Below are 17,489 nucleotides of genomic sequence, written 5' to 3'. Positions count from 1 at the left end.
TATGTAGGTGTATATATACTTATATACATATATGTATGTGAACACAACTCCAGTGCCGACGAGTCCATTCTAACTCGTAACCGCTCTATGTAGCACAGCAGATGGATGTCTACATAAACAGTCAAACTATTCCTTTTGAGAATGTTATGATCAAATTTTAGATTTATTTAGCAAATATAAACAATATCCAGCAATCTGTCGGCTGAGGAGAAATAAAAGATATAAAACTATGATTGCAGAAAATCAGCAACAACAACAACAACAAATCAACACCCAGAGATAACAGATATGGGTGAAGATAAGGAGAAATCGGCACCGTCATTTCTGGTGTGTCAGGAAAATAACACTGACGTCAAAGAATATAGAAGTTCCTCAAAAAAATTAAACAGAATTATCATGTGACCCACAATTACACACACACACACACACACACACACACTAATCTAAAGCAGGAATGCAAACAGACACTTGTACACTAGTCTTCATCTCAACATAATTCACTATAGTATATGGTATACATAATCTTTGTGCAATAAGACTCCCAAATAAAATGTCCCCTGTTAGAGACTAGATGGAGTCAGGGGGTGAGTGATGAGGTGCTTAGAGGATTCTCCTCCCAGAGACTTTCATGACTACAGAAGAACTCCGACGGTTTCCATTCAGGTAGCTAGCCTGGGTTTTAGTTCACTACAACACAGCCAAAATATAATTAAAATTAATAGTTGGAAAATGATTAAAAGTTGGAAAATGTTTGGTTTGGGGAACATTTTTAATGAGTTTAATTGCCTTTAAAAATATTTTTTTTTCTTTTTTTACATTTTATTAGGAGCTCATACAACTCTTATCACAATCCACACATATACATACACCAATTGTATAAAGCACCTTTAAAAAATCTTACCAAACTTATTCTAAAATAAAAGCAACAAAACACAAAGGCAAAGAAAAAATACCTTATTTCCTCTTTAGTGATATCCCTTCATGTAGTCAGAGGGAAAAAATTTATAAAGGTAAATGAAATGGAAAGTTATCCAGAATCTAGAATTTTCTATAGCAACAGTAACAATAGCTTCAGACATTCTTGACTTTCTCAGATAGTCCTGGACTTCATGACTTCCATTCTCCTCTCTTCTCCATCAGGCTTCCTGGTCTCTGAGCCGTCTCCTAGATTCTGCTTCCTCTTTTTCCATGCCTACCTCCTCAGTCTTCCTGGAAACCAGTGACATTATTAGTCCCTTAAAGTCATAGCTCACAGTGTGTGCCCTTTAAGTCCTAAGTGCAGGATTTAGGTTAAGTTTTAACCATCCTATTCAGCTTTTGCTAACAAGCTTATATAAAAGAACTCTAAGCCTCTCCTGAAGGCTGACTCTCCTGAGAATCACATCAACTGATCAGCGTAGGAGATAAAGTTCATTCTACCCAACTCCTTGAGCTGGTTCCCCCTCAACAATTACCTGCATTTTGGATGAAGAGAATCAGAGAGGACCTGCTGAGCTGCTGCAGAATCCCTTTCTGCAAAATACCTGCAATTGGAGGGAAGAGAGATCAGAACTCCATAACTATGGAATACATTCATTTCAACTCAATTTCAGGTCAGGTTTTAAATTTCAGAGATGAACACTGACACCCAAGTATCACTTGTTTCATCTCCTCCAAAAAAATACCCACTTAGATTTAGACAGCTCTCCAGGAGGTTTGAAAATTTAATTATGAGCACTGCCATAATATTCCGATTTAGAAGAGTTGACGGATGAGACACTTCAGGCCTCTCAGTACCTGGCAGACATCTGGGTGAGAGAAATCTTGAGGGACTTGGACGTAAGAAATGGGAGATGGTAGATTTCAAATGTGTTTTTTCCTTGAGAAATACTCACTGCATATTTGACTTTTGGATGAATGGATAATGTATATTATGGTGCTTAAGAAAATGCAATTCTGTTTGGGGGGAGAAAGGGCAGTGAGGTTTTCTAATATATACAATAAAAATTATATACATTCAAAAACACTATTATAAACTAAAGACACCACATATATTATCCAATGTAATGGCTACTTTCCCCGCATAAATCTAATAGATTGCTTAAAGTTCTGGAGTTGTCTCTGAGAAGATTTCACCCAAAACTCAGCAATTTTAAAACATATGTTCAAGATTATTAATGACATTGAAGTTCTTTTCAAATTTTTGTTGGTTAACTGTGTTTTCTCTTTCATGGCTCGTCTGTTTGCATTTCTTGATCCAGCATATCTAAAAAGTCCCCCAATGGGCTGGAAAACTCTACAGAGAATATAGCAGATGCGGCTGTGCCAGTCTTGGCCTGTCTGTCTTCTTACTTTGCATCATGGCTTATTTTATAGAAGTTTAAAAAAAATTTGAATGTATGACATTTGCTGCATTTTTCTTTTACAGGTTTTGTACGTGTCTTTAAGAGATCCCTCCATACTCAGTATTTAAACAGTTTCTTCTTAAAAGTAAAAGAGATTTTTTCAGAGAAAGACACACCTATTTTTCTCCAAGTAAAAGTTCAATCAGCCCTGCTCCATTTATTCAAAATACCACCTTTGACCCACCTATGTGTAACTCTGACTTTATAGTTTATTTTCTATTTATCCACCTTGCATCCTAATACAGTTTTTAACACATCAGAACATAATGTGTGATTATTGAACTTCGCAAATTTAAAATAAAGAGAAGAATGGGTGCCACCAAATCTGGCAGTGTGCGGCTGAATCTCTTTGAAAATGGCATCGCAGTGCTCACAAATAGGGTAGTGCTCGAGGACGCCGGAAATGACTGGAAAGGGCTCTAGTTGTCATTAAAAAAAAATGACTGCAAATGACTCCTCGTAAACAGCAAATAATAATGGAGACAATAAATTGACTCGCATGAACCATATTAAAACATATGCGTTTTAAATAACACTTCTGTTGTGTGTCGGGTTGCTATGGGTTGGAACCGACTAGATGGTACCTAGCAATGACAACTGGGGAAATGTATCGGACAACAGTGAAGCAAGCTAAGATGCTAACTTCTCACTCCGGAAATTGGTGACTAAGGGGAAGAACAGTGTATATTTTGCCAATATGTTATTGAATCAAATAACCTTAGTTTTCACAGGAAATGGTTTTTACAAAATTCCAGCTAAAACTGGTAAAAGGAACAACGGGATGAGAAACGTGCTTTTTGGTAAAGTTCACTGAGTGAGTGAGGGTCACGGAAGGAAGTCACCAGACTAAGGATGGACGGGAGCGTTACGACCCCTCTGACCCTTCTCAGCACAGCGTTGGGACCGGTGGGGGTAATGGACACGCTTTCCCCAGTCCCTCCAATTCTCAGGACATATGGGGGAAGGCGCACAAGTATAAACAGACAAAGCAAGACCATGGAACAATTTTATAATAGGATAACTGACCTGGAATCTTCCATAAGATTCCAATCTTTTCAAGAGGCGTTCAGTATGGGACTTCAGAGGGAGAGAAAAGTTTGCTCTAAATCGGCCCCAAATGATCTAACTGAAAGCAATTTGTAGACCGTGCATGAGTTTAGATGAGCTCAAGCCAGTTGTAAAAAGAGTTTTGAGATATGTTTAAACTTTGAAAAGAGGTTGGGTGTAGGAATTATTAATGATGTTAGGTGTGATAATGGCACTTGGGTTAAATTATTGAAATATTTTCACTTTATAGAGGTGCATATTAGCGTATGAGGGGTGAAAAGACAAACTGTATACAATCCTCAATAAGAGTATTTCACCAAAAACAAGCATTGCAGTAATCTGGGTGCTCAATATAAAGAAGCTCTTTACAATCCCCTTGCTGCTTTTGAACATGCTGGGAATTTTTCATAATAAAAAATAAGCATGTTAGCGATTTGTCTCAAGGATTCAGGACATCTGCAAAGGAAAAGCACGATGGAGGCAGGTTTAAGAGTTTTATGAATCGGGTGACTTCCCTGGGAACGTGACTATTTTCTCAGCATCTTCTAGGAAGTGATTCTTGGAACGAATAACTTTGCTAGCTCACAGTAACACGAGAAGACCAGAGTATCACTTTATTACACAGCCATTCTTCATTTTACTTACTGCAAATTGTACAGCCCCAGAAGGCCCATGCCTCGGAAATCTGTCTTCGGATCATCACCTTGGAAACCAATTTCACACCACTGCTTGGACACCCGAGATTCCAGAGGCGTGTTGGGTTTCAAGAATTTCCATAACTGAAGATTAAAAAAGAAATTACCCTATGATATGATATTCACACACACATGCCCTTGAGTTTTTGTGTGTGTGTGTGTGTGTGTTCAGATTTTGTAAACTACATCCTTTGGAGGAGCCTCAGAAAGCAGATTTTATGCAAATAAAAGAATTCAAGATATGATTATCTTTTGTCTTCAAGGAGAGCAGTTCTTAAAGTATCGCCTGAGAGCTCCTGAAGATATGCAAGTCCTCTTTCCCTTTCCCTTGAATTCCCTCGTAAGTGTTCAGTGGAGTGTGCCCAGGGTGTGACATGTGATGATGCCATCACTCTGAAGGCAATGTCCTTGTACACTTTACACTTGAACTTCCAGAATGGAATTCTCAGACTCACTGACTCATAGTGATCCTATAGGACACACTAGAACTGCTCCTGTGGGTGGGTGTCCAAGGCTGTAAATCACTGCAGGAGCAGAAAGCCTCATCTTTCTCCCATGGAATGCTGGTGGGTTTGATCTTGCAGTTAGCTGCCCAACTGGGGATCCAAAAAATAGAGTTATTGACATATATGTAATTTTATGATAGCTCTATGAAGCTCTCAAAGGTATGGGAGTACGCAGGGAAGGGAAGAACAGTGAAAATGCTGAGGTCATTCATCATTCAAATTCTCCAATCCTGCTTCTCTTGGAATTTTAGCAGAATTGCTAATAAAAGGAAAAGCTAATTAACTTGACTTTCATTTCTTAGTTCTCGCCCACAACACAAGGGAGAGTAAATATTATCATGCAGTAGGTAAGGAAAGATCAGTCATGTTTTCAAATGAACCTTAAAATATACCAATAGTATCAGCTTTAAGAGTTACCTAAAAGAACCCCAACTGCAACCAATCACATACCTACAAACAAATACATATTCTAAACATAATGCTCTTTTGAAAACAGGGCTGGTTCTATTTTTCTAACATTTCTACAGAAAGGTTAACTATAGATTCATCATTTATCATTACTTTATGAGAACTGAGATCAATAGTTTTATGAATAAGTAATGCTTTATTAATCCTACTAAATATAAACTCTTTAGATTACTAATATTACTTCATATTGTTACTTTATTATAAACAGACCACCAACACACATAGACATTTTCCTTTTTACTCTTTCTGAAATAATTCCATTTTTAAATTGCTGCTTCCATGCTATATGAATTTTACCGTGTAAACTGAATGGTAGCTCATAAACAACTTGTGTGTGGTATAAAACGATAGGTAGTGATTTTTAGAAAGCCGTGATTCATCACAGTTACTCCAGGCGCTAATCCAAAATTACTTATTATTCACACGATATCGTTTATCTTACTGGCACAAATGGTGAATTCAATTTATCTAATGGGGGAGAGAAAAACTTCAGAGTAAAGAAGGGAAATCCACCATGTTTGAAACAAAATATAAAAATTATAGATACCAGAAAGCTCCCTTTCTGTCACATTGGTGGTGAAGTGCAGGAGCCCTGGTGGCATGGTGGGTTATGCCTTGGGCTGCTAACCCCAAGGTCAGCAGTTTGAAACCACTATAAGATCACTATTAAGTCAGAATCGACTCAATGGCAGTGAGTTTCAGTGATGTGCGTTCATCAGAATGGATAATACTTCACTATTCTTGGTAACAAGAGACCAGGTTCTCGGTGATAGGGAAAGATCTCTTTTTAAAAACTCTTTAGGAACTACTTTGGGGGAAAAAAACCCCACAAAATCCAAATGGAAACAATATATAACAAATATCATGAAAATAATAATAATTTATAATTTATCAAGGGGTCATGAGGGTGGGGGTAGGGAAAAAGGATCTGATACTAAGGGGTTAATAGAAAGTAAATGTCTCAAAAAGTATGATGGCAACATATGCACAAATATGCCTGATGCAACTGATGTTTGCATTGTTCTAAGAGTTGTAAGAGCCCTCAACAAAATGATGTTTTAATAAAAATAAAATAAAACAAACAAAAAAAACCCAAATGTGGGAAACAGAAGGATTTCTCCCAAGCTATCTCCCCAAATATATGCCAAACTTAGCTGCTTGCAAATGACTATACACTTGGAGGTCATCGGGAGTAGATCAGGGGTCATTCTCCCTGAGAGCTATCAGCCATCTAGAGCAAGCAGTCACCTCTGTTTATTCCACAACAAGTAGGGCCCATTCCCTTCTAATAAGGATAGTAGAGTTGTCTGTTTCCTTGTAGGAGACCCCAGAGAGGTCAAACTCGCCCAAGGATGACCAAGATTAGGCTGCCATCCTGACTCTAGGATCCGCCCACCTTGTCACATGTATACCCCCAATCCCTCCTCCTCCTGTTGCGTGTATTTCCCTAGACTACCCCCTCTCATTACTGTATTACCTATAGCACAGCCTCTTCCTATGATCTATGTCCTCACCTGTAATCAGGGGGCTTGCATGTCCCCAGAGAAGATAAAAGCCTGGGCCAGCATTAAACACTCTCTCTCCCTCCACGAGGACTACCGAGCGGGGCTGAAGTGAGCAAACTACCATGAATTCATTTATTTCAATACTTCTCTTCTATCTCATGCTCTCTATAACTTTACTATGATCTTTACTTATCATCGCTGTACAATTGCGCCTACCGGACCCGTAATGATGTGTTAGGGGCTGGCTTCCCCTGACACCCCAAATATCATATTCACTTGAACAATGACTTAAAAAGTGGTCTCAGGGTCATGCCTATTTTAAACATAACTGGTTTCTAGTGAGTGAATGCAGAGCCCTTGTATTTAATGAGTAAGCCCTTGATTAGAAACATCTTAATATAGACATCATTTTGGATAACTCAGATATGCAATGGTACACGAATATGCTCACACAGTGATATTAAATTTCATCCCAACTCATGTCAGATGATCATAAAATCGCATCTTAAAACTCTCCATTAAGACTCTAAGTAGAAACAGTGACAGCACTCGCCTATTGTAAGGCAAAGCATGAGGCTCAAATGGGAATATACTACCTGAGCCTCCACACCAAGAGTGGCAAAGCTTGCCTCCAGGTGCAGAAACTGTAGGCTCCGAGGACTTCGCAGTCTCTGTTTCAACCACGTATGTCTATCGGTGCAGTAGGACAGCCCTACAGACGATACGTACACAAATGATCAGGGCTGAGCTCCAATAAAGCTTAATTTGCAAAGCAGGGTAACTCAGAATTCGCACATAGGCCACAGTTTGCCCTGAACAAGTTGTGAAGCACATAGTAAGGGCTTTATTACTCGTTTGGAAGGCGAGCAGCCTCTCCCTGAAGAACGAGGGTAGAGCTGCTGCTAACACTCCTCCCAGCTTTGTGAGCTTGTGAGCCTGGGACCGTGGCTACAAAAGGAGAGTTCAAGTGCTCCACTGCAAGGTTATGGTAACGATGAAAAGATGCTGTGAAGCACTTACAGCCATGGCTCACATGACCCAAACCAAAGTCAGGACCATCACGTAGATTCTGACTCCCAGCAACCCTATGGGACAGGGTGGACCTGCCCTCTGGGTCTTCACGACCTTCAAAGCTTTACAGAAGCAGACAGCCTCATCTTTTTCCCTGGGAGAGACTGATGGTTTCAAAGTGCTGACCAGGGGTCCTACAGTAATGACTGAGACATATTAAATATGCAACATAGTTTTTACTATTACTAACGTATTATTATCATATCTGGCATTTGAATAGACTGAAAAGGAGAATAAAGGACCCACTTCTAAGACTGCTTGGAAAAGCTAGGGCAGATCTACAAATGTACGGACTAGACTTCAGGCAGGAGCAAGCTTCTGCTGTGAATAACGGCCGACAGAGACAAGAGCATGCGCAAATCCCGGATGCACAGAGGGCACGGACCTGGGCCATGCGGAATGATGGGAGCCTGGTAGAAATGGGCTGTACGGGGCTGGAGGGAGCTTTGAGAAGTAAATATAGGAAAGTATCCAAAACGCCACACTAAGATACAAGGACTTTCTACTACAGGACAGGCGGAGCCGGAAGTGTCTGATCTAGGGAACAGCACGACTCAATTGGTGTTTCTGAAAAACTCCTCCAGCAGGGTTTCAGAAGATGCACTGAAGGGCGGGAATGGCTAGTGGCAGAGTCAAAAGGTGACCATAACAGCCCGCGTTGGAAACGGTGCCTGGAGTAGGGCAGTGGCCTGGGAAACCTTTGAGAGATGTTGGAGGGTGGTGGTGGTGTCTGATGGATAAGAGTTCTGGGAAACCTTTGAGAGATGTTGGAAGGGTGGTGGTGGTGTCTGATGGATAAGAGTTCGTGATTTGAGACACCAGGCCTTTCCTCAAAGCACCTCATGTAGCAGTGGGCAATCAGACTCGATAACTTAGCAGTTGTGTGAATCAGAGCCCGGATGAAAATGCTTATGGTTTGCTCACCTATACGATGCAGATGATAACTATCTCCTTGATGACCGATAGTGGGACAACGAAGAATGATAATACATACGCACTTAAATCATGACTACAGTTAAACCATATCCTGAAAGTCTCTGACATTCAAATATGTCTATTTACCTTGATTAAGTCGCACATGCACTCGTGCTTGTTGAAAACCTGCTCTGTGCCAGCACACACACAGCAGATTGGTTAAGAAGGGAGCACAGAAGGAAGCCCAAAGGTTGGTGGTTGATTCGGAGGGTGTCTCAACTCTCGCAACGGAACTGTTCAGGGGTGGCTAGTCTGTTAATTTACCACTCTCTTCTCTTTCACTCACCTCTGATTTCCTATCGTTAGGTCATTTTACTGAACCCAATTAAATCTCTGTCAGAGAATGATCAGAAAGAGGGGGGACCAAAGTCAATGGAAGGAGGTGAAACTCAGCCAGTAGGTTAGCTAAAATTAAGCAGAAAGAATTGGAGAGAGAAAAACTATTGCCAAGAATGAGAGCTCTTGAATTTTTAATGATTCACATCAGATCCAGCACTAATTTAGCAGGGATAAAATGAGTCATCCGCTTAAGTACTTATACAAAAACATACTCTCCTTTACATAAAAACACACCAGGAACCACTTTTGAATGACAGCTTCCATGGACATTTTCCAAAAATAAATAAATAAATAAACGTAAGGCAGCTAAACAAATGTTTCTTTCATATTTTGTTACTACCACTTTGAATTCTATGGAAGGACAAGGAATATTCTATCCTAAAAGCATTGAGTGTTAAAGTGAAATGATGAAATATTTCAGATGCGTAATTCTAAAGGTTGATTTTTTTTGGAGGGGGGGCTCAAATTCCATGTTTTGAGGTAAATTTCAACATTGTGTCTTACAGAATACATATCATCATACTCATATAAGAGCCTTAAGGTTTTGCTTTGATAGCTAAAAGGACGATTTGTAACTCTGTATTCTTCTAACAATTCAGCGATGTCAGATATAAACGTTTACCTCCTCTCCAAGTTATCATGAATAAATAATCACCATTAAGATCTCGGGTAATTTCCCAAGAGGGCTATTGCCAACATTGAAACCAACTTCATCTTCTTTGATGTGTATTAAAAGTCATAAATGAAAATCCCAGGTCACTACTTGACAAATGCTATTTCTCTTAACTGGCTTTTAGCATATATTAATCATCTAAACTTGAACCAAATGTCAGAGCCCAGAGAAGTCACCTCTGGTGCTTTCTGTGATGACCAACGGCTGTAAGCTTCATTGGCACATGCATTTTCTCATGAAAACTTCACCTCCAACATCCAAATCTGCAAGAGAGCCACACCTTCTCAAATTCTCAACCACCTCCTGGGTCCATTCCTCCGTCTTCTTTGTACTGCAACGTCCGGCACAGTGCTTGGCACAGAGCACAGGAGCTTGGCAAATGTGAACAGACCTAGCCACATGCCCAACGTGGATTCACAGACTAACCTTCAAAAGCATGTCTTCATGTTGGGGATTCTCAGAATCATACGGTTCTCGGCGCAGTTTCTCAACATCTGCAATCAGGTTTCTGTACCCAACAATTTGCAGGAGGCAAGCTTGTAGAGAGATTCCCAACCTAAGATGTTCAAAAATGGAAGAAATAAACATGATGAAAAAACACTCTCTGACATTTGTTCCCTGATGTGTGCTCAGAACTGTTCAAATTTTTATGCCATCTGTCAAAATGCTCAAACTTATTTAATAGAAATGTACAATATGACATGTTATATAAGATAGTACAATATAAAACCTGTAATGGAAGCAAATATATTTAATAGGATATAAGAGCAACTCCTTTCTTGCTGAAACTCCACCTGGACAGTTGTACAAACTAGCTAACATTTATCTCTAGGCCTTTTCTTAAGCGAAGCTGCAACGGGGTAACTTAAAAACAAGGAAGTTCACTTTATGGGTAACTTGACAGTCATATGTAGAAAATATAGTCAACAACGGGTTCTTAGGGCTCATGCAGACCCCCTCCTGCCCACGTATTAGTTTTTCGTATTGTGGTGCTTGCGTGATGCTGTGGTACTAGAAGCTATGACATGGTTGTTTTAAATACCAGCAGGGTCCCCTATGGTGGACACAATTGAGCGGAGCTTCCAGACTAAGACCAGCTAGAAAGAACATCCTGGTGACCAGTTGGTTAAAATCAGCCCGTGGAAAACCTATGGACACAATAGGCCACAGTCCGGTTGGATTGCTTTGGGCACATCATCAGGAAAGATGAATCACTGGAGCGGGTCACAGGGTGTGGTGAAGCAGAGGGTGAGGGAGACCCTTGGTGAGACGCACTGGCCCAATAGCTGCGGTCACGCACTCAAACGTGCCAGCGCTTCTGGGGCTGACAGAGCGCTGGGCAGTGCTTTCTTCTGTGGCACAGGAAATGGCCATAAGGCAGAACTGACTTGACGGCTGCAGTAATTATCAGGTGGTATCTCAACTTATCCCAGAAGGGATGAATAAATAAACCTTTGGTGCTTAGGGCAAGAAAAAGATTTACAAAACAAACCAAAAACCCTTTGCCTGGGAGTCCTGGTGGGCTAGGCACCGAACTGCTAACAATGAGGTCCGCCTCAAAACCTTAGCCAGGGTGGCTGAGTCAGAATCAATTTGGTAGCAGGGAGTGTTTGCTTTGGGAGCGTCCCCTAACAGATTCAGCTTGTCAGGGAGAGAACTCACTACTTTGTATAACTTCCCATTCCACTCTGATGACTTGGTTTGTTTGCGAAAAGTATGGTTTAAATTCTCTCCTCTGAGCTACACTCAGTGTAGTTATTTCCACCTTTTCCTTATCATGAGAATCGATTTTAAGATAGCAATTCTTTCTACCTCTGACATCTCAAAGGTAATAATAATATTCCCTAATCCTCCAAGTCCCCCATGGGCCATGGTCTTCAGATGGTTTCCTGTCTTGCTTAGCTTGTTCTAAATGTACATTATTTGGTTAATGACTTTCATTCTTTTTTAAAAATGGTTTTACTGGCATATACTTCCATATCTAGCTACTATCTCTACAGAGCTACAGATATTGGATTTCATTTACAGAAAACCACACAAAACAAAACACAACCATACAAAGCAAAAAACCATGGTGACTAGACAAAGCATCAAAGAGAAAAACAGAAAATATTGAACACCGAAGCAGCTTTAAAATGGGTCAAAAGGAGAACAAATGACAGGGCATTACAGCTTAACTTAACTCCATCTGCTATGATCGACTTTACAATGCTCTCCGATAGGCAGGCTACCAGACAGAGGAGCACCTGGGACTTTAAAGCCTTGGTCCTAAAACAGCATCAGTCTAAGTGAGGCAGGTGTCAACTAGGAGCTGGTGTGCTCTATTCTCTATCGATGATAGATAATAAATAATAAACTTCAAATCTCGAGGAAGGAGTGGTATCAGAGCTTAGAATCTGAATGCCCAGTTGCAGAGGCTATCAGTGACTGTGGGAGCAGTGTTTGCAGGGAAGCAGTTTGCAGGGTCCCATGAGGATTAAGTCTCCGGTGAATCCCCTCTGGATATAGTCCAGGGATGGGATTAGCCTTGCTGTCAAACAGAGAGCATCGTAATGTCAATATAGCAGATGCAGTTAGGTAAAAATGAAACAGCTTATCATTTGACCTCCCTTTTGACCCAATTTCTTCTAATTTTTAATATTTCTGCTTTCTTTTCCATTGAAATTTCCCTCCTCTTGACTTGGTCATTGATGTTGGGTTTTTCATTTGTTTCTTGTTTTTGTTTTGGATGCCTTTCTGTATATGAAATCCAAGATAGACAAATCTATAGAGACAGTAACTGGACATGATAGGGAAGGTTGGGAGAAGATGACGAGCTAACAATTGTAATAAATGGAAAAAGAAAATGTTCTAAAATTGATGGTGACGATGGTTGTACAACTCTTCTCAATATGACAGAACGACTGAATTGTATGATATGCATGATATTTTTGAAGTTGGGCATATCAGAGTTAGAATTATATATCTAGTCCAAACATAGGATTCCACTGCCATCCAGCCAATTCCGACTCATAAGGCCCCTCTGTGGGGTTTCTGAGACTGCAGGCAGCCTCCTTTTCTCCCTCGGATCCCTAACCCAGAGCTCCACCAGGGCTCTGTGGGACAGCGGATCAGACCAGTTAAGCCAGAGATACTACAATTATGAAAACCAAAAGGCTAAAGCTTAGGAAAACAGTACAGTGCCATTGGTCATGCAGAGCAATCGATGTAAGTCTGAGAAGAGACTTAATTTTGAGGAAAAGAAGAGAGTGGGAGGAATGAGAGAGGAGGGATCAAGAAAGGCCAGTTCTCTCACTGCAGTAATTCTTACCACCACCGTGAGGACCATATTAAGACAAAGTGGGTTTAATAGTAGTATATTGTGATAAATTATAAAGGGTCTCCCCCATCCCTCCCTCCTATCTCTTTGTTTTTCAGAAAAGTATTTAATTTTTAAAGTCAGAGTTTGTCAATGTCAGTCTGGGGAAAAAGCACATTAGAATCTATGCCAAGATGTAAAACACAATAGAAAGAGGTTTTTGTCTTCCCTACAGAAAAAAGAAAGACAGAAACTTCTCATATAACTTCCCTAAAATACTCACAGAAAAGGTGTGCGCTGAAATCTAATCTCTAACTGGGGTTAGTCAAGGCAGGGAGAGCTACTAGGCGTGTGGCCCTGAGACTAGTGTCCCTTATTCCTCATGCCCAGGTGCAGTCTCAAAAGTGAGGCTCCATCTAATTTAAAAGAAACTGCCTCTTATCACTTGCCCGGAGGAATAAAACCTGTCAGAGGTTTTCAAAAAGACAGCTACTGTATGATTGCATGGGCCGTTGATAGTTCAATATGGAAGAGGCCAGGGATGGAGCGGAAGTGGCTGCAGAAGCGTGCTGTGGCAACCAGGCCGCGGTGGAGCTTTGTGCGGAGCCCCGCTTAGCTGACACTGAGCGTCCCTTCCAGAGACAGGCGTGCAAAGTGAGCTCTCGTCAAGACAGCTCCAGTTGGGGCAATGAAAAGCCTTTCTCGGGGCAGCATTTGATGTTTCAGAGCATGCACACTTAAGAGACACTTTGATTGCTACCTACCTAAGCCATCTCTAAATATATCTGCACTCAGAATCCATTCTACCCAATGTTCTTAGCCCGAAACTTAACTGAAAAATTGCTCAGCCCAAGAGAAAACACGCGGCTAATTTTAAATGTCATGCGCATTGCCAAATGCATTTTAATACTTCCAGGAGGAGCTGACTGTATTACAAAGTTCTAAAGTCTCATATCAAAGCCATCTCTCCCTCCCACACATGCTTGTCTGCTTGACAGGCAGGTCGGAACTGTCTCCAGCAGTGGCAGCCTGTCACGAGCTGAAGGAATGGTCTTGCTGGGGCAGAGTCTGCTCAGGCGCATCGACGATGGGAACATTCGCTATTAGGTTAAGACGGACGCACTGCATGGAGTGGCTGTTGATGGATGGGCTCCTTTTGTCCCATCTTTCAGCATCAGGGCATCCATCAGCATCCCCGCACTCATTACACTGCAGAAGCTGAACATAAATCTCAACCAAAGTTGCTGCCAGTTACAAACATGCAAAGCGACTCCTTGTTCTTTGTTCGTCCTCTGGAAATCAAAACACTGCAGTGATGTATGCGAGGCAGAAAGACTAAGTATGTGGCCCCAGGACCTGCGTCCTGTATCTTGGCCTAAGAGCCCATTTCTTACTGCGGGTTCACGTCAGGGTTGATCCGCTTCAGTTCCATGATGTCTTCTATGGTTTTCTCGATGGCATCAGGGTGAACGCTCACTGATGTTTGCAGCAGCTGCAAAACAAGTTTCCATCAGCGCCCTCGCCAGGAGCCCCAGTCACCGAGTCAGCCTGCTGGGATACAGGCTGCAGACACCTGTTCTATTCCTCCACATGAAGATTAAAAAAAACAACAAAAAAAACCTAAAAGCAAACATGGATTAAGTGTTCTTGAATTCTAATAAAATTAACATTGGACATTTTCCCCATTGAGGGGAGAGGCAACTGCCCTGATCAAGACAACTAACCTGAAACAAGACCACCCATGGCATTCTTTGGGGGGAGTTGTTGCTTTCACCACTTTCATCTGTTTCATGTCACTTTCATTGAATATTTTTTTTCTTTCCCTCATCCCACAAGGTTTCCTTTGTTGATGGGCATTGCCGTGTATACTCGTGTATAAGCCGAGTTTTCCAGCACATTTTTACATACATAGATCATATTTTATTAATTTTGAAGGATATTTTAATGCCAGTCCTAGAGTTGTTTGCCAATGTATCTATTATGCATGACTGTCCACTATCAGTATGAATATGTTATAGTAATATTCAATTGCATACAGTTGGAGAAAAACAATGGGACAGACAGTTCCAGGGGGACATGGGATAGGGGGAGGTGGGAGGAAAGGAAGTGGTGTTAACAAGCCCAGGGACAAGGGAACAACAAGTGATCCAAATTGGTGGTGAGGTGGGAGTGGCAGGCCTGGTAGGGAATGATCAAGGGTAAGGTAATGAAGAGGTATAGCTGAAACCCAGGTGGGGACGGAGCATGATAGTGGGACAGAAGGAAAGTCAAGGGAAATAGAGGAAAGAGCTGGGAGGCAAAGGACATTCATAGAGGTTTAGACAAAGACATGTACATGCAAATATATATATGAGGTTGGGGAAATAGATCTATGTGCCTGTATTTATAGGTTTAGTATTAAGGTGGCAGAGAACATTGGGCATCTACTCAAGCACTCCCTCAATGCATGAATACTTTCTTCTATTAAATTGGCATTCTGTGATGCTCACCCTCCCGACACAACCAATGAAGACAAAGCGTGTGAACAAGCAAATGTGGTGAAGAAAGCTGATGGTGCCCGGCTATCAAAAGAGATAGTGTCTGGGGTCTTAAAGGCTTGAAGGTAAACAAGCGGCCATCCAGCACATTTTTAATGCAGCTTTTGTGGTAAAATTGGGTGCCCTGGTTGATATTTGGGTCAGCTCCTATTCGAGTCTATACAATATATCTTTGACTAAAGAATGAGATACAGGTATGTGTGTGTGTGTGGGGGGGGAGTATTCTTAAAGATACCTTAAATTCATAATAAAACAAAATCCTCACAAGTCAAAAGAATGCCCCCAAACTGCAGATGCCATTTCTGTCGGTGGGTGCTCAACTAGGTGCCACAGAGGCTAGCCAGTGGCCTGTTGTGTTATGCTGGAAGATCGTGAGCAGAAAAGGAAATTATTTGGAGAGTAAGGGAACACCAGAGAGAAATACTCAATATGTGGCCCCAGGACCTGTGTTCTGTATTCTTGACATGAGAGCCCATTTCTTACTGCGGGTTTATGCCAGGTTATTCTTTCCAGCTCCTCAACGTTTGTCTTTCAAGGGATATTTATGTCGTGACTTTGAGAGAGGGATAAAGAGGATTGATTTAAAATGAACAAAAGCCTCACAAATCTGATTAGAATCCGCATCCAGCAATTGCCCTCACATTGAACAAACTGTGACTCGTGACAAACAATTCTTTCTTCTCACTTTTCATTCGTTTTCATAATTGGGATATGTTTTTGTTCCTTAAATAAAAGGTTTATATACTACTTTCCTCTAGTTCCTAAATGCTTCATAACCACCCCTTTCTCCCCACTATCATGACCCCAATTCTGCCTTACAAGTCTGGCTAGACCAGAGGATGTACACTGGTACAGATAGGAACAGGAAACACAGGGAATCCAGGACGGATGATCCCTTCAGGACCAGTGGTGTGAGCGGCTATACCAGGAGGGTGGAACCGATTATAAGGGGGAACCGATTACAAGGATCTCTATATAAACTTCTCCCTGGGGCCGGACAACAGAAAAGTGGGTGAAGGGAGACGTCGGACAGTGTCAGATATGACAAAAGAATAATTTATAAATTATCAAGGGTTCATGAGAGAGGGGGGCTGGGACGGAGGGGGGAAAACGAGGAGCTATTGCCAGGGGCTTAAGTGGAGAGCAAATGTTTTGAGAATGATGAGGGCAATGAATGTACAAATGTGCTTTACACAATTGATGTATGTATGGATTGTGATAAGAGTTGTATGAGCCCCCAATAAAATGATTTAAAAAAAGGTTTTGTTCATCTTTCAGATGGAGTGAAAAGTTGCTGGACATACAGAAGCCGCGTTACTTACCTTGCTTTTGGAGTCCCTCAGCGAAGTTTCTGTTGAAGCAACCACAAAAAAGGACATTCAACAATTACCCTGCACCAGTGGCTGAAATCACGAGACTGCGTCCTCAGTCCCCCACACCCCGCCGCCCGCTCGGTGCCCCGCGCCCTGCTCACCGATTTTCCTGGTTCTGGAAGCTCCAGGCTTGTTGCTGTAGCAGATGCGTTGCAGCTCACATCTTCCCGTCAGCTTCCTCATGACAAATTTCAGACAGCGCCACAAAAACTTACAGTAAAAGTACAGGCACACCTGGATCAACATCCTGTCAGACACAAAAGACAGCACCTGCCAACCGAACTCTGCCAGACATTAGAAAGCGACCCCCACCAGCCAGCAGGGAGAGAGCCCGGAGAAAACCAGCCATTAGCCTTCTGGGTGTGAAGCCATTATTTCATTTATTATTTCATTATTTCACTTCCTAATCCCATGGGCCCCGACTGGAGGCAGCGCCACACCCCTCACAGAAGCCCGATGTCTGTGTCATCACACTATGGCTGCCAGCAGTCCCCTACCCCCAAATGCCCAACTTTGAGTAAACTTCACACTCCAACAAAGTTAAGGTGAAGAACCGGAATTCTTGATCACGCCACGTTGGGATGTAAATCAGCACGGAGCCCTTGAACACTGCTTGTG

At 41.7% G+C, this 17,489-nt stretch overlaps 1 protein-coding gene across 2 annotated transcripts in view; it reads right to left on the bottom strand.

Annotated features, from left to right (window-relative positions):
* Positions 1-17,489, bottom strand: part of ELMOD1 (ELMO domain containing 1) — a 38,207-nt gene that overhangs the window by 11,345 nt on the left and 9,373 nt on the right. The window contains exons 2-8 of one of the 2 annotated variants that reach the window (XM_075548746.1): positions 16,973-17,118; positions 16,821-16,849; positions 14,356-14,453; positions 10,090-10,219; positions 4,077-4,210; positions 1,455-1,523; positions 954-977 (exon numbers count right to left, since the gene is read on the bottom strand). In XM_075548746.1, coding sequence (XP_075404861.1) covers positions 954-977; positions 1,455-1,523; positions 4,077-4,210; positions 10,090-10,219; positions 14,356-14,453; positions 16,821-16,849; positions 16,973-17,118 — 630 coding nt within the window. The remainder of the gene's footprint in view (positions 1-953; positions 978-1,454; positions 1,524-4,076; positions 4,211-10,089; positions 10,220-14,355; positions 14,454-16,820; positions 16,850-16,972; positions 17,119-17,489) is intronic. The other variant, XM_075548747.1, reaches the window with a different exon arrangement.

This window comes from Tenrec ecaudatus, chromosome 4 (assembly GCF_050624435.1).
Source record: "Tenrec ecaudatus isolate mTenEca1 chromosome 4, mTenEca1.hap1, whole genome shotgun sequence".
Lineage (NCBI taxonomy): Eukaryota > Metazoa > Chordata > Mammalia > Afrosoricida > Tenrecidae > Tenrec > Tenrec ecaudatus.
This window is presented reverse-complemented; position numbering and strand designations above follow the sequence as displayed.